The sequence below is a fragment of the Aquarana catesbeiana genome, unplaced genomic scaffold (genome assembly GCF_042186555.1).
Source record: "Aquarana catesbeiana isolate 2022-GZ unplaced genomic scaffold, ASM4218655v1 unanchor237, whole genome shotgun sequence".
Classification (NCBI taxonomy): domain Eukaryota; kingdom Metazoa; phylum Chordata; class Amphibia; order Anura; family Ranidae; genus Aquarana; species Aquarana catesbeiana.
Window position 1 is genome coordinate 336,813 of NW_027362665.1, and position 23,348 is coordinate 360,160.

General features: G+C 45.0%; 3 protein-coding genes across 4 annotated transcripts in view; 2 read left to right on the forward strand and 1 right to left on the reverse strand.

Moving 5' to 3' along the window:
* LOC141122012 (uncharacterized) overlaps positions 1 to 23,348 on the forward strand; it is a 373,719-nt gene that overhangs the window by 206,073 nt on the left and 144,298 nt on the right. The window lies entirely within an intron of this gene.
* Positions 1 to 23,348, forward strand: part of LOC141122023 (uncharacterized) — a 313,410-nt gene that overhangs the window by 139,773 nt on the left and 150,289 nt on the right. The gene's annotated exons all lie outside the window — the stretch shown is intronic.
* Positions 1 to 23,348, reverse strand: part of LOC141122002 (uncharacterized) — a 32,888-nt gene that overhangs the window by 4,824 nt on the left and 4,716 nt on the right. Inside the window, exons 1-6 of one of the 2 annotated variants that reach the window (XM_073611789.1) lie at positions 5,835 to 5,970; positions 3,214 to 3,341; positions 3,004 to 3,127; positions 2,790 to 2,887; positions 2,504 to 2,710; positions 2,239 to 2,380 (exon numbers count right to left, since the gene is read on the reverse strand). The exons of the other annotated variant lie outside the window; for it this stretch is intronic. Coding sequence (XP_073467890.1) covers positions 2,239 to 2,380; positions 2,504 to 2,710; positions 2,790 to 2,887; positions 3,004 to 3,088 — 532 coding nt within the window. The 5' untranslated portion in view covers positions 3,089 to 3,127; positions 3,214 to 3,341; positions 5,835 to 5,970. Of the gene's footprint in view, positions 1 to 2,238; positions 2,381 to 2,503; positions 2,711 to 2,789; positions 2,888 to 3,003; positions 3,128 to 3,213; positions 3,342 to 5,834; positions 5,971 to 23,348 lie in introns of those variants that run through there. 2 annotated transcript variants of the gene reach the window in all.

Consider the following 23,348-nt stretch of genomic DNA (forward strand, 5'->3'; position numbering starts at 1 on the left):
GTTTTAGACCTGCTTCACATCTATGTGTGTTTTTTGGTGCTTTTTGCATAAACGCACTACAGTTCATTTACATGGTTTCCTATGGGACACGTTCACATCTATGCTTTTTTCAGCCAAGTCAATTTTCAGACGAGAATATTCAGACGAAAAATCTTTGTACATTCACTGAATGAAAGAATGAAAAAATTGATCTTGACCCCAGATACGAGATAACGACTGTATTATCTTTACTTGGTCTGTTATTGCAAAATTCTCAATAAACATATTGAAAGAGAAAAAAATTGATCTCTGAGTCTGATGATATTTACCAGATTCACCCTTTAATAGTATATACAGTATATCTCCTCTAATAGTATATACAGTATATCTCCTCTAATAGTATATACAGTATATCTCCTCTAATAGTATATACAGTATATCTCCTCTAATAGTATATACAGTATATCTCCTCTAATAGTATATACAGTATATCTCCTCTAATAGTATATACAGTATATCTCCTCTAATAGTAAATACAGTATCTCCTCTAATAGTATGTACAGTAGATCTCCTCTAATAGTATATACAGTATATCTCCTCTAATAGTATATACAGTATCTCCTCTAATAGTATGTACAGTAGATCTCCTCTAATAGTATATACAGTAGATCTCCTCTAATAGTATGTACAGTAGATCTCCTCTAATAGTATGTACAGTAGATCTCCTCTAATAGTATGTACAGTAGATCTCCTCTAATAGTATGTACAGTAGATCTCTTCTAATTGTATATAATAAATACTATACTATAGTATATCTCCTCTGTCTTATTCTCAGAGTGGATTAGAGCTTTTGCTCCCTAACCATAAAGTTGGTAATTTATATTTACCACTGCATTGAGATATTTAGGAATAAATTTCCTTTTTTTTAAACTTTAAATATTAAACTAAATTATACACCACACTTTTTTTTTTAGGTTATTAACCGAATAATCGATTAATCGAAACAATAATCGGCCAACTAATCGATTATGAAAATAATCGTTAGTTGCAGCCCTAGTTAACCCCTTCACTGCCAGTGTCATTTATACAGGAATCAATGCATTTTTATAGCACTGATTGCTGTATAAATGACAATGGTCCCAAAAATGTGTCAACAATGTCCGACATGTCCGCCATAACGTTGCAGTCACAATAAAAAAATCGCTGATCGCCGCCATTACTAGTAAAACAAAATTATTAATAAAAATGCCATAAAACTATCCCCTATTTTGTAAACGCTATAACTTTTGCGCAAATAAATCAATAAACGCTTATTGCGATTTTTTTTTTACCAAAAATATGTAGAAGAATACGGATCGGCCAAAACTGAGGAAAAAAATTGTTTATATATATATATTTTGGGGATAATTATAGCATAACTATGTAAAAAATAATGCGTTTTTTTCAAAATTGTCGCTCTTATTTTGTTTATGGCGCAAAAAATAAAAATCGCAGAGATGACCACCAAAAGAAAGCTCTATTTTTGGGAAAAAAAGGACGTCAATTTTGTTTCGGAGCCACGTCGCAACACCGCGCAATTGTCAGTTAAAGCGACGCAGTGCCGAATCGCAAAAAGTGCTCTGGTCAGGAAGGGGGTAAAATCTTCCGGGGCTGAAGTGGGTATATAGTGTAGGGGTCAGGAGTATTTGATGTACAACATAGAGTATATAGTGCAGGGTCAGGAGTATTTGATGTACAACATAGAGAATATAGTGCAGGGGTCAGGAGTATGTAATGTACAATATAAATTATACAGTGTAAGGGTCAGGACTCATAATATTGGTATTCAGTAATCAGTGGAAGATTAAATGTTTACATGAGACAAGTTGCAGAGGTCCCACACCGCTGCCTCCCATCTCCTGAGACTGCACTCAGTGACTTGGGTCTGAGACTATACAGACATATCCCTCCACCCGGCACAGCCAGCAGACAACAGAGCAAGTAATCCTGGGAGAATTGCCATGTCAGATATCATGCTAGACCCGGGCATGGGGCAGAAGACCCAAAGAACATGTCCAAGGTGCCTAGGTAGAGCAACATTTATGGTGAAAATAAACCTTTTGCTGCCAGCTGAACCCCAGAATTTCCATAAATCCAGTCTAGATACATAAATTATGTCTGCAGCACAGAGAAGGAAGATTATCACCCAGTCCCCACCCTACTCTGGACCAATCAGTGAGCAGTATGGGTGGAGGAATGTATTTAGTGTTAATGACCCACCTGTGCGGATCTCTGTAGGAGTGTCCTCCTCTATAAATGTCCCCGTTATTCCATCCTCCTCCATAGACTGCTGATCATCCCTCACATACGTCTCTTCTTCTTCTGATTTAACCTCAAATTCTATATCGATTGGTTCTCCACTCTAAACCAAGAAAATGAAAGTGAATATCATCCATAAACAATAGGATTTATTATTGTGACATTAGATAAAAAATCCACACATCATCTCTAGGAGTCCATGTTCTAGATGATCCATCCCACCAACCTTGTAACAGTGAGGGATGGTGTGACCTTCCTGTGTGGAATCCCGGGAATACAGAGGACGGGGACATCTCTCTGGTGGGTTCCTGGTATTAGGTGGCTCCATCATATCCTTGTGTCCTTCTGAAAACTCCTCCATCACTCCATACTCCTCATCCTCCTCTTTATACTCTTCTTTCACATCAATATTATCATCCCCGAGGTTTCCACTCTGAATATAAAATAAAACATTCATTGTAACAATCATGCTGTGTATAAATCAGAACTACCAATAATTGTCAATCATCTACCTGATGATGGTGAGGGATGGTGTGATCTTCCTGTGTGGAATCCCGGGAATACAGAGGACGGGGACATCTCTCTGGTGGGTTTCCATTACTGGATCCATCTGTAGGAAACACACACACTGACTGAATACATTGTTTCTATGTGTTTATCAGATGATGGGGGATCTAGGTGGACCCTCCGTACTGCTCTCTCCTTTACAATAAAGTCTCCTCTTACCCGGTGATGTGAGGGGCGGCTGATTGTCCATCATGACGTCCTTGTAGAGATCCTTGTGTCCTTCTAAATACTCCCACTCCTCCATGGAGAAATAGACAGTGACATCCTGACACCTTATAGGAACCTGACACACACAATGATACAGTCACCATCCAGACACATCCCTTGTCTGTTACTGGATAATGTCCCAGAATTCCCAGCACCGCTCACCTCTCCTCCATGATCTCTCTGGTGACTTCTAGAATCTTCTTTGTATTTCTCTATTCTATCAGGGAGGGAGGTGGAGGCAATGTGATGGTCATATGATCTCCAGACTTCACAGGAGGAAAACTCTAGATCTGAACACAAATAGTAAAATCAAATGATATTCCCAGAATCCTCCTCACCTCACCATTCAGGTCTCCATTTTATTAAAGCCGCACTTCAGACTGAGGTATGATTTACCCCCATAGTATGCAGGTTAAAAGCTTCTTGCAGGCATCCTGATGTCATTAGATACAATGCAGGACCAACAGTCCCACTTTGCTAGTGAGGATACCAAGGGTCCGCCCACATCCTAAGAGCATCAGAAAAAAAAGCCAGATAGAGGGACATTGAGAGGAGGAGCTGTGAGGTCTGTGTGATGTCATAGACTCTGGATGGAGGGACATTGGGAGGAGGAGCTGTGAGGTCAGTGTGATGTCATAGGACATATAGACTCTGGATGGAGGGACATTGGGAGGAGGAGTTGTGAGGTCAGTGTGATGTCATAGGACATATAGACTCTGGATGGAGGGACATTGGGAGGAGGGGCTGTGAGGTCAGTGTGATGTCATAGGACATATAGACTCTGGATGGAGGGACATTGGGATTAGGAGTTGTGAGGTCAGTGTGATGTCATAGGACATATAGACTATGGATGGAGGAACATTGGGAGGAGGAGCTGTGAGGTCAGTGTGATGTCATAGGACATATAGATTCTGGATGGAGGGACATTGGGAGGAGGAGCTGTGAGGTCAGTGTGATGTCATAGGACATATAGATTCTGGATGGAGGGACATTGGGAGGAGGAGTTGTGAGGTCAGTGTGATGTCATAGGACATATAGACTCTGGATGGAGGGACATTGGGAGGAGGAGTTGTGAGGTCAGTGTGATGTCATAGGACATATAGACTCTGGATGAAGGGACATTGGGGGGAGGAGCTGTGAGGTCAGTGTGATGTCATAGGACATGCTGACTTTGGATGGAGGGACATTGGGAGGAGGAGCTGTGAGGTCAGTGTGATGTCATAGGACATATAGACTCTGGATGGAGGGACATTTGGATGGGGAGATTTGAGGGGTCCTCTATATGAGGCTCCTGTGAAAACCAAATCATTGTTCCTAGGTGTGTCTTTCCTCTCCTAAACTGAAGAGTGAACTTTGACCTTTACCATACAGAAATCTGTCAGGAATCTGTGAAAGTAAGCTCTCATGTGATCAGGTGACGTGCGGAGGAACGGAGTGTAAATAGCAGACAATTTTCTCCAGAGTTCCTAATGGTGGGGATGGATTTTGCTGAGTGCTGGTGCCAAGTTTCCACCCCCCAGGGTCACTGCAGGTGTGGAGAAAAGCTGTGTAAGAGGATATGGAGGAGAGATGAGGAGGAGATCCAGGAATCAGGATAAAGGTCAGGACAAGCAACAGACGAGCGCATCCAAGAGATGAAGCCGGGGTCACTACACAGAAAATCAATCCAAGGAAACAACAGGCAGGACGAGGAATAGCAAGAAGGAGCTCAGAGACAAATGAGAATATTGCTCAGCCAATGGGAGATGATCTCAGCATGACTTACATAATGAAGGAGATGAGGGGGAGGGGAGGAAGTCACTTAAAGAGAAGGTACACATACTTCAGCTGCTGACTTTTAATAATAGGACACTTACCTGTCCTGGAGTCCAGCGATGTCGGCACTGCAGCTGATGTTTCCATCAGGTGTCGGGTGCTGCCGCAGCCATTGCCAGTAAGGGAACCTGGTAGTAAAGCATTACGGCTTCCCCCGGGTCCCTACTGCGCATGTACGAGGCACCCGTTGGCCCGGCAGCAGGGGAAGGAGGAGGGAGCTGAGCGCTGACATAATGCGCCTCGGCCGAGACTCCCGGAAGTGGGGACAGGATATCTATCAAAGAGAGGTATTCCCTCCCCCCCGAAAGGTGCCAAATGAGTGACGGAGACAAATGAGCGGAAAGTCCACTTTTAGGTGGAACTCCACTTTATGGTGACCACAGAGACATGGAAATTCAGCTGGTTCAGCAGGGATCGGTCACATTTCCATCCATGTGTGGTCACTGCCGGATAAAAGTCACTCCATCAGCGGCTGCAGCCAATAGCTTCATCACTGATCTGTGTATTCTGAGAGCGGAGGAGCGCCCCCCATTGTCAGAATACAATAGTGCAGCGGGGAGGATTCCCCCATCCCCCTCCAATGTGTGGATATGGGAATCACTTCAGTTTTTTCCTCTCATCCCGCTGGATGAACGATAAAACTGAACCATGTATGGCCAGCTTTGGAGGGAAGATATGAGACATTTCCCGATCTGTACAGCTGAGGAGCAGGAAATGTCTCCTTGCCTGTCATCAGCACTGTTAAGTGTCGGCCTCCTGGTGGGATCGGGAATGTGGGGTTTCCAACAACCCCGAGCTCATCACTATTCATCAACTGATCCCCCTGAAGGGGTTAATCTAGGTTCTCACACTATATATGTGAGTATCATCATCTGCTGGAGATAAAAGACATCACAGTGACTATGGAGGAAGAGGACGGACATGACGGGGGGGTTACTGGGTGTAAATAGAAAATAAGATCTTATTACCTCCTCTACTGCTTCTTCCAGCAACTTCTCCTCTCTACTTCCTCCCGACTCACCTCTCACCCAGAACTTCCTGTCTGTACCTGACATCACTTCCTGTCTGTACCTGACATCACTTCCTGTTTTCCATAGAGACTTCCTGTCTGGGTCGAAGTGAGATCACCACCTTGTGGAGATCAGAGGAACTGCAGCCCTGAGAAACACCTCGTAGTGTGAACACGGCCTTGTGCTGTGTGTGTATGTACTGTATATCCTTATAGATGGGTCATCTGCACTCCCACCAAGGGGGATAGAAATATATTACTGCTCGGGGGGGGGGAGACATTTTGGCCCCTTTGATTTTGCAGTAAAATTGATTGCAGATTTAGTCATGTAGAACATCTGTTATATGGATACAAAGAACCCCAGCCGAGAGTAAAGGGTGGAAATGGCTCCTGATCCCCAGATTTGGGCAATGATGTCACCAATATAAATAGAATAAAACCCGCGCTATGTGTAACAACTCAAATACCTACAAAAATAACTTATACCGGACTGCTGCTGTAACAAAGGTAAGTATTCCCTTTATCAACTAGAAGAGCATTATGTGTCACAGCGCTGTCCTATTGTGTGTGCACATAAATCATCACAAATACACTAAAATATGTGGAGACATTCATATATAAAGTGCTAGGGGCTCAAATAATATTCTCTGCAGATCTACTGCTTCCACTTTACACCTACTTCATTGATCTTATGGTGTTTATTAATAAATGAAGTAAACTGATCCAAGTGCAAATTCATATACAACATAAAGTGCTTTGTGTCCAAGATGCTGTTCCCTGCAGATCCACTGCTTCCACTTTGCACCTACTTCTTTAATCTCGTATTAATTGCTGCTATATTAAATAAACTAAAATCCTGTGCAAATTCATGTAATCATACATTATTTTATACTTAATATAGTGTTCTCTGCAAGTCCACTGCTTCCACTTCACATCTACTTCAATGAACTTATTTTGCTCAAAAAAATCCACCAATCAATGAAAAGTTGATAAGGTGTGAAAGTTCTTGGCGAGACAGCGGCAGCAGACCGGACCCCTCGCTGGCAATAGAGCTGGAAGAAGACAGCGGCGGGGCCCGGGAGAAGAGGCCGAACACCAGGAGAAGAGGCCGAACACCGGGAGAAGTCGGAAGGAGACCCCCCGAAGTTGGAAGAAGATCCCGGAGCTGACTAATAAATTACTCTTAAAACCTGTGTACTGTGTTTTTTTTATATTATCACTTTACCCTAGGTGAATGGGTAGGGGTACCATGTACCCCAAACTCATTCACACAGGGTGGGGGGCCGGGATCTGGGGGCCCCCTTATTAAAGGGGGCTCCCGGATTCCGATAAGCCCCCCGCCCACAGACCCAGACAACCAACAGCCAGGGTTGTCGGGAAGAGGCCCTTGTCCTCATCAACATGGGGACAAGGTTCTTTGTGGTCGGGGGGCCCCGCAGGGCGCCCCCCTTGCCCAAGGCACCCACCCCCCCATGTTAGGGCATGCGGCCTGGTACGGTTCAGGAGGGGGGGCGCTCGCTCATCCCCACCCCCTTTCCTGGCCGGCTGGGCTGCGTGCTCGGATAAGGGTCTGGTATGGATTGGGGGGGACCCCCACGCCGATTTTTCGGCGTAGGGGGGTTCCCCTTACAATCCATGCCAGACCTAAGGGCCTGGTATGCCCCTGGGGGGGGAACCCACGCCCTTTTTTACATTTAAAATTTGGCGCGGTGTTCCCGCCTCAGGATTCATACCAGACAGCTGTCAGCACTGCCTGTCACTCATCGCGGAAGGAAAACAAAGTTTTCCTTTCCCGATGAGTGAGCCAGTGCGACATGCACAGTACCCTGTCGCCAAAAACCAGCGCGATGGTATCGTGCTGGAAACACAATCTCGCGTTCAGGTACTGTATTCTATCAGGGAGGGAGGTGGAGGCAATGTGATGGTCATATGATCTCCAGACTTCACAGGAGGAAAACTCTAAATCTGAACACAAATAGTCAAATCAAATGATTTTCCCAGAATCCTTCTCATCTCACCATTCAGGTCTCTATTTATTAAAGCCCCACTTCAGACTGAGGTATGATTTGAGGGGTCCTCTATATGAGGCTCCTGTGCAAACCAAATCATTGTTCCTGGGTGTGTCCTTCCTCTCCTAAACTGAAGAGTGAACTTTGACCTTTACCATACAGAAATCTGTCAGGAATCTGTGAAAGTAAGCTCTCATGTGATCAGGTGACGTGCGGAGGAACGGAGTGTAAATAGCAGACAATTTTCTCCAGAGCTCCTAATGGTGGGGATGGATTTTGCTGAGTGCTGGTGCCAAGTTTCCACCCCCCAGGATCACTGCAGGTGTGGAGAAAAGCTGTGTAAGAGGATATGGAGGAGAGATGAGGAGGAGATCCAGGAATCAGGATAAAGGTCAGGACAAGCAACAGACGAGCGCATCCAAGAGATGAAGCCGGGGTCACTACACAGAAAATCAATCCAAGGAAACAACAGGCAGGACGAGGAATAGCAAGAAGGAGCTCAGAGACCAATGAGAATATTGCTCAGCCAATGGGAGATTATCTCAGCATGACTTACATAATGAAGGAGATGAGGGGGAGGGGAGGAAGTCATTTATGGTGACAATAGAGACATGGAAATTCAGCTGGTTCAGCAGGGATCGGTCACATTTCCATCCATGTGTGGTCACTGCCGGATAAAAGTCACTCCATCAGCGGCTGCAGCCAATAGCTTCATCACTGATCTGTGTATTCTGAGAGCGGAGGAGCGCCCCCCATTGTCAGAATACAATAGTGCAGCGGGGACGATTCCCCCATCCCTCTCCAATGTGTGGATGGGGGAATCACTTCAGTTTTTTCCTCTCATCCCGCTGGATGAACGATAAAACTGAACCATGTATGGCCAGACTTGGAAGTAAGAAATATTCATTAGTGATGGGTTTGGGTGTGTTGGAAACCCCACATTCCTGATCCTGACAGGAAGCCGACACTTCACAGCGCTAATCACAGGCAGGGAGACATTTCCTGGTCTGCAGCTGCACAGATCGGGAAATGTCTCCCTGCCTGTGATTAGCGCTGTGTAGTGTCGGCTTCCTGGTGGGATTGAGAATGTGGGGTTTCCAACACACCGGAGCCCATCACTATTCATCATCAACTGATCCCCCCTGAAGGGGTTAATCTACATTTCCACACTATATATGTGTGTATCATCATCTGCTGGAGATAAAAGACGTCACAGTGACTATGGAGGAAGAGAATGGACATGACGGGGGGTTACTGACAATGTCTGTGCAGGGGGTGAGAAAATGACAAAATATGATAGAGACGAACAACCACAAGTAAGGTTTTGTACTGGATTTAACAACAAAGTCACCATTATATAAAAAATCTTCAGAAAAAAACTGAAAGATTCTTGAATCAGACCCGATCCTGAAGACCAGTCTATTGTGACACCCAAATCTAGTCTTTAGGAGTCCCAAGGATCTAAGGAGTGTCATTGCCTCGAGTAGAGTGAAGAAGATAAGGAACATAGGGCTCAACAATCCTTGGACCACCATCTTCAACCAAAAAGTCAGTTATAGGTGCGGGAGTAGTAATTGTGACATCTGCGCACATATGTGCCACAGGATAAAGGAATGTAGTCTGAATTGATGGCAAGGGCTATAAGATCAAGCAGTTTATCAACTGTGGCACCCCATATGTCATATATGGCCTCCTGTGCCCCTGTGGCCTCACATATGTTGGTCGGACTTCACGGCCAATGACGACAAGGATGAATGAGCACAAAAGTAATATTTCAACAGAAAAAGAAAAATATTCGGTACCAGGACATTTCAAGGAGGTCCATAATAGTAATACAGATGGCCTCAAAGTGTTTATAATAGAGGCCATATCAAATTCCTTAGATAGTGGTAAAAAGTATCAGATATTATGCACAAGAGAGGAGTTTTGGATTTTCGCTTTGGGGAATTTAGCCCCGTATGGCCTGAATGAGGAAATTGAACTGCATAATGTAGTATGACTCTTGTAGTACCCACAGAGGCCCCTAGTACATGAGTTTTACCTATGGTGATCCTTTCCTCTTACTTTTATCGCCAATCTGGTTTGGGTGTGTGGCCCCCTCTTTCTGTGATATAGATATTATATAGAGGGGCTCGGCCCAAACACCTAGTGTGGTCATACCCATGGCATTGAGCTATGTTGCCGTGGGGATATAAGGGCGCATTGAATTTTGGAACTAAATGATAAGCACAATGGGCCTTTTTGCTGCAGGTATGGATAGGAGTAATGTGTGTAGATGGTAGGTTTGGATAGGGTAGTTCGATAATGATGTTAAAGGTATATAACAGTTTTAGAATAATGACTCTTTATGTAACAGTATTTTTTAACTAACATGTTTTGTTTTTATAAAATGTATTGGACTAAAGTGGGGTAATAGGCTCTCCATGGAACAATGGAATATAATGACCATATATTTATTGCTAATTGGATACGGATATTACAATTATGTTTACTATGTACATGGATGCTCCAATATTGCTCCTCCGGTGTATTGTTTTAGCTTAGTTTCATTGTTTCAATGCACAGTAGGTTGGCGGTAATGTGTTCATAGAAGTATCCATTATTGTATTTGTATTTAATAATTTCAGTATTGCTGCATACATGCATGTATATGCTTGTATTTGTATTTTTATATACGTACGTGTCTATATATGTTTTGATGGTTTTTAGTGTTGGTTGTACACATGTAGGTGTGTGGAGGGTTTTGTACAGGTGTGGATATATGTTTTAATGGCAGGAATGCTTTTATGAAATGGCTACGGGATTCCTTTGAACATTTCCATTTCCTTTTAAGAAAACATTTTAAATTATTCTGTAACGACACCCCGAGTATGAAAGGGGTTAAAGCCGTTTAGGACATTCCATTTCCGAACCCAAAGGCAGCTACCGAACACTTCAATCAGCCGAACAAGAAACCATACAAATAATTCTCCCCCAAGTACGAGACGAGGCTCTGTATTGAGGGTCAAACAGGAATGAATTTTTTTTTTGAGATCTCACACAAATATATACAGCAGGATGAAAGTACAACCTCTCACCAGAAACCTAATTAACATGAGCTAATTATCTAATCCTTTAGAAAGCCTAGGTGAGTCAGAGACATGACCTTTAGGACAGACTTCACGTCTCCTAGCTCACCGACTATACAATACACATTATCATACATCCCAATACAGAACTCCTTCATACAATTGCAGGGTTAATTAGTCCAGACAACAATGGCTGAAAGAGAAGCCACACTAGACTAATTTACATTATAGCAGACACAGACAGAGACAGGTGGTTGGAATTGACATCAGCATCTCCTCACAGTATTTGTCCCAGCATTATGAATCAGCCACTATTTCTAATATGGCAGATACAGGGTTCTTTAATTTCTTGGTCACCCTGCGCCCAAAAGTGACTCCCGTCGCATATTCTATTTCCGTTTTTTTGTATGCTAACTATTTATAGCTGTGATTGTGGAGCTGACTGCTGGTCCTACCCACTGTGCATTTTTAGGTCATCTGTGTGTGTCCACGTGCCAATAATGCCTATGGAGGGACCCCCAGTATAGGTACACACTGATATGCCTTTGCAATTATGAGTTAGAATTGCCTTGATGAAATTCATTACTGCGCACATATAACTGCAGGGCTGGGAAACGATCAAAGCGGCGAGAATCCCGGGGGCGGAAAGTGACATTCTAAGCGGTTGGAAGTGGTGGGTGGAATGCAAACACACCCGCACTTCCTGGCCGCTTCTCCTGTGCACACGGCATTGGCCGGATATGTGCGCAGGAGCGGAAGTGACACCATGGATGGCTGGAAGTGGTGGGTGGAACGCAAATACACCCACACTTCCTGGCTATGGGACAGCATGCAGTCCATTCGGTGCACCTGGAGGCTTCTGGTTCTTGTACTATACAGGCTTTAGAGCGCCCACCACCCAGCGGGAATTCTCCTCATACCCCTCCTCCTATCGACCTGTAGAGAGTGTGTTATTGAGGTAAGATGTGGCAGACCACTCCTGGGGGGAACTATACCTATACTAATCTCATTCCATAATACATCCATTAATTATAGATGGGGGCTTTTCTATCCAATCAGAGGATAGGTATGTGATTCATTTGAGCCACTAGGTGGAGCTAGTCCACATAGATGGGTGTGACCTTTTTTGCTGGGTGTCATTTGGGGCATGGGCACGTGGATACATATAGAGGCAATCAGGAGAGACAAGCCAATGTCCATTTAGACTTTGAGGAAAAGGGTTCACCCTTGAAACGCGTCAGCCATTTGGGATGTCATCTGATCCCCTCAACATCAGGTCCGGGTTGCAGGTTTCTAGAGTCGCAGTCTCACCAATTGACAAGCCTCTTTTACTTGCTCGTTTGTGAGTATAAACATTGTTTTTATGCTTTCTACCATTGGTAATGCACAAGGTCGGTGCACCCTCCTTCTTTCTTTCTTTTTTATACTTCCGACCACTGCACTCTATACACAGGACTGTATATGACATGTTCCTGACCACTGCACTCTTTACACAGGGCTGTATATGATATACTCCTGACCACTGCACTCTATACACAGAGCTGTATATGACATGTTCCTGACCACTGCACTCTATACACAGAGCTGTATATGACATGTTCCTGACCACTACACTCTATACACAGGGCTGTATATGGCATGTTTCTGACCACTGCACTCTATACACAGGGCCGTATATGGAATGTTCCTGACCACTGCACTCTATACACAGGACTGTATATGACATGTTCCTGACCACTGCACTCTATACACAGGACTGTATATGACATGTTCCCGACCACTGCACTCTATACACAGGGCTGTTGTCAGGGTACCATTGGCGCCGGACCTGGGCGTCGGCGTACGCCTATGCGCCGGCGCGCTCCATTACGCTCTTTTCAGCAGGGCTCTATTGTGCACGTGCGCGCGTACGGGCGTGCGCGCTTTCGCGATAGCGCCGGTTTGGCGCCAAAGTGCACATAAAAGTCCCTCTGTGCCTCTGGCACATTGCTGCTTCGTCTCAGCTTCGTGATCCGTGCTATTTGAACTTGATTATTTGCTACTCATCTGACCCGGCTTGTCTGACCATCCGCCTTGCTCCAATCCGAACCCGGCCTGTCTGACTACTCTTCTTCTGCCCGCCTGATACCGTTGCCGACCTCTGCCTGCCTACCGACTCTGCCTCTGCCTGCTGTTTGCCTGTCTTATACCCCTGCTGACCCGGACCGTCTGACCCTGCTTGTGCCTGCTGTTACCCGCGCTGTTGCACCTTCAGCTTCAGCTCCAGTGATCTCTGCATCTCCAAGTGTTCCAGCTTGCTGCCTCCAGCCTCACCAGATCTGCAGTCCAGCCATCCCTGAGGGATCTCTCATCACTTCTGCATCAGAGACTCTGCTCTTCAGGCACTCCTACCCCACTGTGCTCAGGAGACCACTGTTCCCACTCCAGTGGCTCCTGAACCAGCGTTGTATGAGAGGTCTTCTCCTACAAGTCGGGCTCTACTACCAGGTACCTAACAGTACGAAGCAGCCATGTCTGAGCCTGCAGGAGATACCTCTCCCATGAAGGAGATATGCACACACCTGGCGGCCCTCACCCAAGCAGTGCAAGCCCTTCAGGATAATTATAACAGACTGGAGGGACAAGTCCAGAATCTTGCAGGGCCAAACCCTTCAGCCTCTTCTTCAGTTTCTGCCCCAACACAGACTGTTCCAGGACCTTCAGTTGTGATGCTTCCGCCTGAACCACGAGTCCCCATACCTGAAAGGTTCTCTGGAGACCGGGCTAAGTTTCGAGCCTTCCGCAATGCTTGTCAGCTCTTCTTTGCCCTACAGCCCAGAACCTTTTCACTGGAAGCCACTAAAGTTGGATTTGTAATTTCCCTCCTACAAGGGGAACCGCAAACTTGGGCACATCGTTTACTTGAAGGGGACTCTGCTCTAACTCAATCCTTATCTGCTTTCTTTGAAGCCATGGCACAATTATATGAGGATCCTCAACTGACTGCCACAGCTGAATCTGCCCTGTTCGCGCTCCAACAAGGCCGCAGACCTGCGGAGGACTATGTTACTGAATTCAGACGTTGGAGCGCGGACACACAGTGGAATGACGTGGCTCTGCGTCATCAGTTCCGTATTGGACTGTCTGAGAGTTTGAAAGATGAACTTGCTCGAGTAGGTATTCCAGATACTTTGGAGGCCTTGATCACCCTAACCATTCAGATCGATCGTCGTCTCCGAGAACGCCGATCTGAACGATCAGTGCAACCTAATCGCCCAACCTGGATGACACCACGAGCTCCGATTCCTGCAGCACGCTACCCACCTGTGCCCAGTCCAAACTCTGTCAATACCACACCAGATACCTCCGAACCCATGCAGCTAGGTCTGATGCGACCTGCCCTGTCTTCTGAAGAGCATGCCCGACGTCGACAATTAAATCTGTGTCTGTACTGTGGAGGAACCGGGCATTATGTCTATAATTGCCCAGTCAGAAATAGTAAGTGTCCATCTTCTATACCTACCAGTCTCTCTGCTTTATCTACAAATTCTACCCATCTTGCCATTCCTCTCTCGTTACAGCTTCAAGAAAAGACACTTCAAGTCAACGCAATTATTGATTCCGGGGCATGCAGTTGCTTTATAGACTTAAACTTTGCCAATCAGCACAACATTCCTTTACGAACTAAAGCCCATGGACTGTCTGTCTTTCTTGCCGATGGCTCCTGTATCAGATCCGGACAAGTGACACAAGAGACCCTGCCATTATCCACTACAATTGCTTCTCAACATAAGGAATGGCTGATCCTTGACGCCATCTCCTCCCCTATGTTTCCCATTATCCTGGGCATTCCTTGGCTACAGGCCCACAACCCACACATCCATTGGGCCTCAGGAGAAGTAAAATTTCTGTCATCTTACTGCCAGGAACACTGTTTGACGAAAGATTTGGATTCTCAAGCTACCCTGCTTTGCCTGGACTCCGACCAGAAAAATTGTCAGGTCATTCCCAAACAGTATCATGACTACATTGATGTCTTCAGCAAAAAGGGGGCAGACTCTCTTCCACCTCATCGTCCCTACGATTGTCCCATCGAATTGCTACCAGGATCCGAAATTCCCTTTGGACGCATCTTCCCCCTATCTGAGAAAGAACAAGAAGTGTTGAAGGCATACATTGATGAAAACTTGGCCAAGGGATTCATTCGCCATTCTACTTCTCCAGCAGGTGCAGGAATATTCTTTGTTGCTAAGAAGGACAAATCTCTCCGCCCGTGTATTGATTACCGGGAACTGAATAAAATCACGGTCAAGAATCGTTATCCCCTACCCTTGATACCCGAACTATTCCAGAAATTAAGGACTGCCGTCATTTTTACTAAGCTCGATTTAAGAGGTGCCTATAATTTGATCCGCATTCGGGCTGGGCATGAGTGGAAAACAGCTTTCCGGACCCGATTCGGGCATTATGAATATTTAGTCATGCCTTTTGGACTCTGTAATGCCCCTGCGACTTTTCAACACCTAATTAATGATGTGCTTAGAGACTTTCTAGACCTGTTTGTGATCGCATATCTAGACGATATTTTGATCTTTTCAGAATCCCTGGATCTTCATCGGAAACATGTTTGCCAAGTGTTGGATCGTCTTCGCTTACACAGACTGTATGCAAAAGCGGAAAAATGCGAGTTTGAACAACAGAGCATTCAATTTTTGGGCTTGATTATCTCCTCAACTGGTATCAGGATGGATCCACAGAAAGTTTCTGCTGTTCTGGAATGGCCGGTACCCCTGGATAAGAAGGGGGTTCAACGATTCATCGGGTTTGCAAACTTCTACAGGAAATTTATCAAGGGTTTTTCTGCAATAATCGCACCAATCACACAACTAACCAAGCAGAATACCCGTTTTTCTTGGAATCATCTAGCCCAAGAGGCCTTTGAGAACCTCAAGAGACTTTTTACCTCAGCACCTATTCTCAGTCACCCTGAACCATCTTTGCCATTCATTTTAGAAGTGGATGCTTCTGAGATAGCGGTCGGTGCGATACTCTCGCAACGAAAGGGCAGTAAAAATGCCATGCATCCTGTGGGATTCTTCTCCCGAAAACTTTCCTCTGCGGAAAGAAATTATGATGTCGGTGATCGGGAACTTCTTGCCATCAAGACTGCATTAGAGGAGTGGAGGTACCTGTTGGAGGGGGCTGTGCATCCAGTACTGATTTATACTGATCACAAAAATTTGGAGTATTTACGATCTGCTAAAAGACTAAAACCCCGTCAAGCCCGTTGGGCGCTGTTCTTCTCACGCTTTTCCTTCCACATTACCTATCGGCCAGGTTCAAAGAATGTCAAACCAGACGCACTATCACGAATGCATGACAACCCAAGGGACTTATCTGCTCCTGACACCATTTTACCTGCAAACAATTTTTTACTTATACAGACTGATCTTCTCTCTCAGATTAAGGAAGCATCCTCTGAATCAGCCAGACCCATAGGGGTTACCTTAAGTGAGAGGGATGGACTATTCTGGAAAGGGAGTCAAATTTTTGTTCCTAAAGAGGTTCGGGTCAAGGTCCTGGCACTCCTTCATGATCACCCACTGGCAGGCCACTTTGGGGTTCGTAAAACCCTGGAATTGGTACAGCGTACCTTCTGGTGGCCCGATTTAAAGGACTTTTGTGAGAAGTATATTAGATCTTGCCCTACCTGTACCCAGAATAAGACCTCCAGGAGTCGAGCTTGGGGCCTGTTAAAACCTTTACCTGTACCCGATAGGCCCTGGAAGATGATCTCCATGGACTTTATTGTAGAGCTTCCATGTTCTGAGGGGTGTTCTGCTATCTTCGTGGTAGTAGACCGCTTAACCAAGATGGTCCACTTTCTTCCATTAAAAGGAACTCCGTCAGCTATTGAAACAGCTCACATTTTCATCAAGGAAATCATTAGACTTCACGGAATCCCTGTAAACATAACCTCTGACAGAGGGGTACAATTTACCTCACGTTTCTGGAGAGCCCTGTGTGAGACTTTAAAAATCAAACTGGCCTTGTCTTCGGCTTATCACCCACAGACTAATGGTCAGACGGAAAGGACCAATCAGACTCTTGAGCAGTATATTAGATGTTTCACTTCTTTCTCACAAGATGACTGGGTATCCTTGCTGCCTTTGGCAGAATTTGCCTACAACAATGCCAAACATTCGGCCACCGGTCAATCCCCCTTTTTCGCTAATTATGGTTTCCATCTAACCTTTTTACCTGATTTCATTCCAGAGTCCTCAGTTCTGGCAGTTCAGAGTACGGTAGACTTCATCAATCATAACAACCAGATGTTACAGGAAGCAGTATCCAAGGCTCAGGCGGACAGCAAGAGGATCTTTGACCGGAAGAGAAGAGGGGAATTGAAGCTTCAGCTTGGCGATCAGGTATGGCTCTCTACAAGTAATATCAAACTAGCTTGTCCTTCTAAGAAGTTGGCACCTAGATTTATGGGGCCGTTTCCAGTTAAAAGAAAGATCAATGAAGTGTCGTATGAACTGACTTTACCTGACTCTCTTAAAATACACCCTGTATTTCATGTGTCATTGCTCAAACCTGCTGTACCTGATCCCTTCCCCGGTAGAGGAACTAGACCTCCTGAACCTGTTATGGTTGATGGCAACGAGGAATTTGAAGTTGAGGCTATCCTGGATTGCAGGAAGAGACAAGGGCAGATCCAGTTCCTAATCAAATGGAAGGGCTACGGGCCAGAGAGTAATTCTTGGGAACCAGACAGCAATGTACATGCCAGGCGTTTAGTGCGAGCCTATTTTTCTAATCATCCTGAAAAGAAAAGGCTTTTGGGCACCCGGAGGTTGCCCCTTGGGGGGGGCAATGTCAGGGTACCATTGGCGCCGGACCTGGGCGTCGGCGTACGCCTATGCGCCGGCGCGCTCCATTAAGCTCTTTTCAGCAGGGCTCTATTGTTCCCGGGCGTCAGCGCGGCGCTAGGGCGCGCGCGGTATGCGGCGCTTGTGCGCGCGTGCGTGTGCACGTGCGCGCGTACGGGCGTGCGCGCGTTCGCGATAGCACCGGTTTGGCGCCAAAGTGCACATAAAAGTCCCTCTGTGCCTCTGGCACATTGCTGCTTCGTCTCAGCTTCGTGATCTGTGCTATTTGAACTTGATTATTTGCTACTCATCTGACCCTGCTTGTCTGACCATCCGCCTTGCTCCAATCTGACCCCGGCCTGTCTGACTACTCTTCTTCTGCCCGCCTGATACCGTTGCCGACCTCTGCCTGCCTACCGACTCTGCCTCTGCCTGCTGTTTGCCTGTCTTATACCCCTGCTGACCCGGACCGTCTGACCCTGCTTGTGCCTGCTGTTACCCGCGCTGTTGCACCTTCAGCTTCAGCTCCAGTGATCTCTGCATCTCCAAGTGTTCCAGCTTGCTGCCTCCAGCCTCACCAGATCTGCAGTCCAGTCATCCCTGAGGGATCTCTCATTACTTCTGTATCAGAGACTCTGCTCTTCAGGCACTCCTACCCCACTGTGCTCAGGAGACCACTGTTCCCACTCCAGTGGCTCCTGAACCAGCGTTGTATGAGAGGTCTTCTCCTACAAGTCGGGCTCTACTACCAGGTACCTAACAGCTGTATATGATATACTCCTGACCACTGCACTCTATACACAGGACTGTATATGACATGTTCCTGACCACTGCACTCTATACACAGGGCTGTATATGATATACTCCTGACCACTGCACTCTATACACAGGACTGTATATGATATACTCCTGACCACTGCACTCTATACACAGGACTGTATATGACATGTTCCTGACCACTGCACTCTATACACAGGGCTGTATATGATATACTCCTGACCACCGCGCTCTATACACAGGACTGTATATGACATGTTCCTGACCACCACACTCTATACACAGGACTGTATATGACATGTTCCTGACCACTGCACTCTATACACAGGGCTGTATATGATATACTCCTGACCACCGCACTCTATACACAGGACTGTATATGACATGTTCCTGACCACTGCACTCTATACACAGGACTGTATATGACATGTTCCTGACCACTGCACTGTATACACAGGGCTGTATATGATATACTCCTGACCACCGCACTCTCTACACAGGGCTGTATATGACATGTTCCTGACCACTGCACTCTCTACACAGGGCTGTATATAATATACTCCTGACCACTGCACCCTGGGACATTATTTATGGTTAACTCTAAACTGATGACCTGTAAAGGCTTTTAAAGCATCATCTATGAGCAATTTTGGGTACCAAAGATTTTCATCATTGCACCGACACACAGAATATTTTTTTTCACGCAATACATATTTTTGTTATAATTTTACTTTGAACAAGATGGCAATACAAAAATGAGAATTATTAAAAGGTAGAAATCCAATTGGTCAGGAAAATGACTTGGAATGTGGAGGCGGAGTCATTATTAATTTGTGTACAATACAATACACAACGTGTTACATTATTATAACAAAGTATTGTAGAAAAGATCACACCATAGAAAATGGGGGGAAGTAGAAAATAAACCCGGATATGAAGGTGACATTTGTGTACGAGGAACACCTTAACAATTACCACCATTTTATTCTCCAGGGCCTCTGCTTTCAGAAAATATATCATAAATTTGTAACAAAAAATGTCAATATTGTGCTCCTAAATATCAGTGTAAATCAAAAAATTATAGGTATAAAAAGCAGCGACTTAACCATGTGATATCAACAAATAACTAAATATCAACATACCTGCACTAAATATAAAGTGATAATTGAACAATTGTGATATGATTAAGTCCACATAAAATAGTGAAGAAAGTCCAAAATAATCTTTTTAAAAGTCCAATTCAGACTTGGAACACCACAGGTGAAAAAGACTTCTTTTGTGAATACCACCACCTCTACGAATATGGGCGATTACCAGATCCTCGTGATCTTCTATTTCGAGAGCGGTCAAACGAGAAAGAATTACAGCCCTCGGTAAGATGTTGCCCCTTTAAGGAACTAAGACTGTCTCTCCTTATCTCCTGACCATCCACATCATTTGTCATGGCCCAATGTATAGAGGGAAAAAATGCTCCAATAGTGCAGCCATGACAACTTCTGGCCAAATTTTTTTTCTTTCAATGGTTTTTATTAGTTTTACAAAAATAGTATACAGACAATGTTATAAACATTCCGAGTGATGGATAAGTAAAAGGATTGCCTATTCTGGTCGTATTTTAATCTACACAGTGACTTCCTATAATCGTCAGCACCAACTAGTGGCCATAAGGAGGTATAAATTCCAAAATACCTTAATCATGAAAATCAGTTCAATACCACATTATGGCCACTAGATGGACCCAATGATCGAAGGAAATAACGGTAAGTAAAAAAATTAAGTAAAAATCGTTATAATCCACCTAATATAAATGTGCAGTACTCACCCTGTATCTGGGGGGGTGGGGTATACACGATATATTATAGACAAAAAAACAAACTAAGAGATTCTACACTCCCATCTGAGTTAACTACATGCTTATTGATGCAAATCACTATACAAATATTGCTAGCACGGACCGTAAACCCTACAATCCTGTCAGAAACCATGAAATCAGACCGAGACAGAAGTACAGTTAAATCACACTTGTTTAATAATAAAAGTAAAAAGAACAACAGTAGTCAAACCATAACCAAAGTTCAGTAACCAGAACAGATAGTGAGACAAGCCAGAAGTCAGGGATCAATGTAGTGGAACAGCAAGCAGGATCTGGAGCCAGAAGGGATGTCAGCCAAGCAAGTCTTTAAACAGAAACACAGGAGAGCGTCTCTGTGATGTTGACCAAGGCGAAGGCAGAGATCCTCTGGGATGGATGGCTTAAGTAGGCAGGACTGACGAGCAGGATATCATCAACAGCTGAGTGACTGTGGAGAGATAGGAGCTGTCAATTAGCCGACAGCTGAGCGGCCAGCTCAGAGAAGGAAGGGCTGAGCCCAGCCCTGACAAATCCCCATAACCTCCCAAAAGAACTCCCTCCCAAACTCACCCAAATACCTCGCCCTGAATGGGACAAAAATGCACCACCCCTCGTATCTAAGCGAGAGGTGGGGAATGCAGTCCCGTCAAGGAGCTGAGCCCATCCTCTCCATTACAAACACCCCCCTGAATTGGCTCTAAGCCAGCCAGCCAGAGACCCTATTGTACCCGTTCCCAGGGGGTGCAGTGCTACACCTTAAAGTCACAGGGCGCATGATGCACTGCCCCATGGTAGAACAAGGGTACATAACCCAGATGGATGGCACAACCTACTAAACCCATTAAGACACCCACATAGTCATAAGTCAGTCAGTCAAATGTGGAACAGTGATAGTCGGTGGCTGGGATAAGCGCTCCGATAGCCAATGGGCTCCAAAGCCCTTTAATGTCCAGCTAATTAGCACTGGTAACACTGATAAGGAATTCAGCCATATGAAAACTGATACCTAATACAGGCTGTCCATGTGGGGATATGGAGGGAGAGGTGGCAATAATGCGGTAGTATGTGAAACAATTGGATGGACTTCTGTGTATAAATCAGATCTCTGTACACAACACTTCCACACACACTCAGTGTAGAGACATGTATCAGGACAGGGAGATTCCTGCAGCGTGCAGGTCATCTCAACCTGTCACAAGTGTAGCTCTGCTCCTCAAAACTCCAGTGTGATGATAATGGGTGTACTCACAGACCTCACAGATCTCCATTCATAATACCCCACAGATGAAGGGATGAGCAAGCTGTTTAGTCAAATCTCAATGGATGCAGCTCTCCTGCAGGCGATATCCTCCGCTAGAGTGCACGTATGTGTGCTAATCAGCTGATGCAATCCAGTACAATCAGATGGAATTTACCGGCCAACGTAACTAAACATTGGTTTAGAGTCCCTGGAGCTCATGGTGGCTGGGCCAGTAGGGGGGGTGCATGTCCCAGCATCAGCATCTACATGTTTCGTTCCTGTATACCAGAACTTCGTCAGGACACGTCACGTTGGTATTTGAGAGGGTGGGCTCAGCTCCCTGACAGGACTTCATTCCCCACCTCTCGCTTAGATATGAGGGGTGGTGCATTTTTGTTCCATTCAGGGTGAGGTATTTGGGTGGGTTTAGGAGCGGGTTCTTTTTGGAGGTTATGGGGATTGTAGGGTTTCCTGTCTGTGCTAGCAATATTTGTATAGATATCTGCATCAATAAACATGTAGTTAACTCAGTTGGGAATGTAGAATCTCGTTGTTTGTTTTTATGTAATAAAGTAAAACCAACATGTGACATGGATGAATGAATGTTTGTCATATATGTTCATCTATTATTTAAACCATAGACTTGTAAGTGAAGTGGTAACTATTAAGCCAATCACTTTTCAAACCACACATAGTATCTCCCTTCAAAGTGAAAAGAGAAATGATTTACACAAAATCAAACAGTATAAATATTCTTCAAACAATAACCTCTACCCAGACAAGATATGTAGAGATATAAAGACAAGCAGTTGTTCCCTCTCGTGCCGCACTCCACCAAGCCACCCAAACCCACACAGGAGAAAAGGAAAGAAGTTCTCACCTAGTTTATCTCCAGTTCTCCTTCCCTCCTGTTGGGGGATGGGAGAAGGATGGACTGAAGAGAGAGAGAGACACGCTTCGGGGTCATCACTGGTAAGTAGAGCCTTGAAATGAAGGACATCAACTTCACAATTTCTGTCTTGTCTGTGTAAAGTTTACTGATAAAGATAAATCGTATCTCACAGCTTCTAGCTCTGTAACCCGCTATATCATTATCAGTCACACAGACAAGACAGATATTCTGAAGGTGATGTCCTTCATTTTAAGGATCTACTTACCTCTCTACACCCCAAAATGTACTCAGCCAATGAAAAGCCAACACGGTACAACACTTCATCCATGTCTTTGGTGATCTCTGATCTCCTTATGAACTGTTTCTTACATGATGAAGATCAGCCATGGAGTATATCTGAGGTGTATTATCAGGGTGTGCTTCTTCCCCACATGAGAGCTGTGATGTCCGGCAACATTCATAGAAGACATTTCTCGCACTCAAGGCACTAATACATTTCAAGGGTTGTGTGGGATCCCTGATGTACAGGAAGACAGGACTTCAGTGAGAAACAATTCCCTCACTCAGGACAGGAAAGTGGCTTCTTCCCCATGTGAGATCTCTGATGTCTGGAAAAATTGGACTTGTCTGAAAAACATTTCCCGCACTCAGGACAGGAATATGGCTTCTCCCCTGTGTGAGATCTCTGATGTGTGTAAAGATTGGATTTGTCTGAAAAACATTTCCTGCACTCAGGACAGGAATACGGCTTCTCCCCTGTGTGAGATCTCTGATGTGTGTAAAG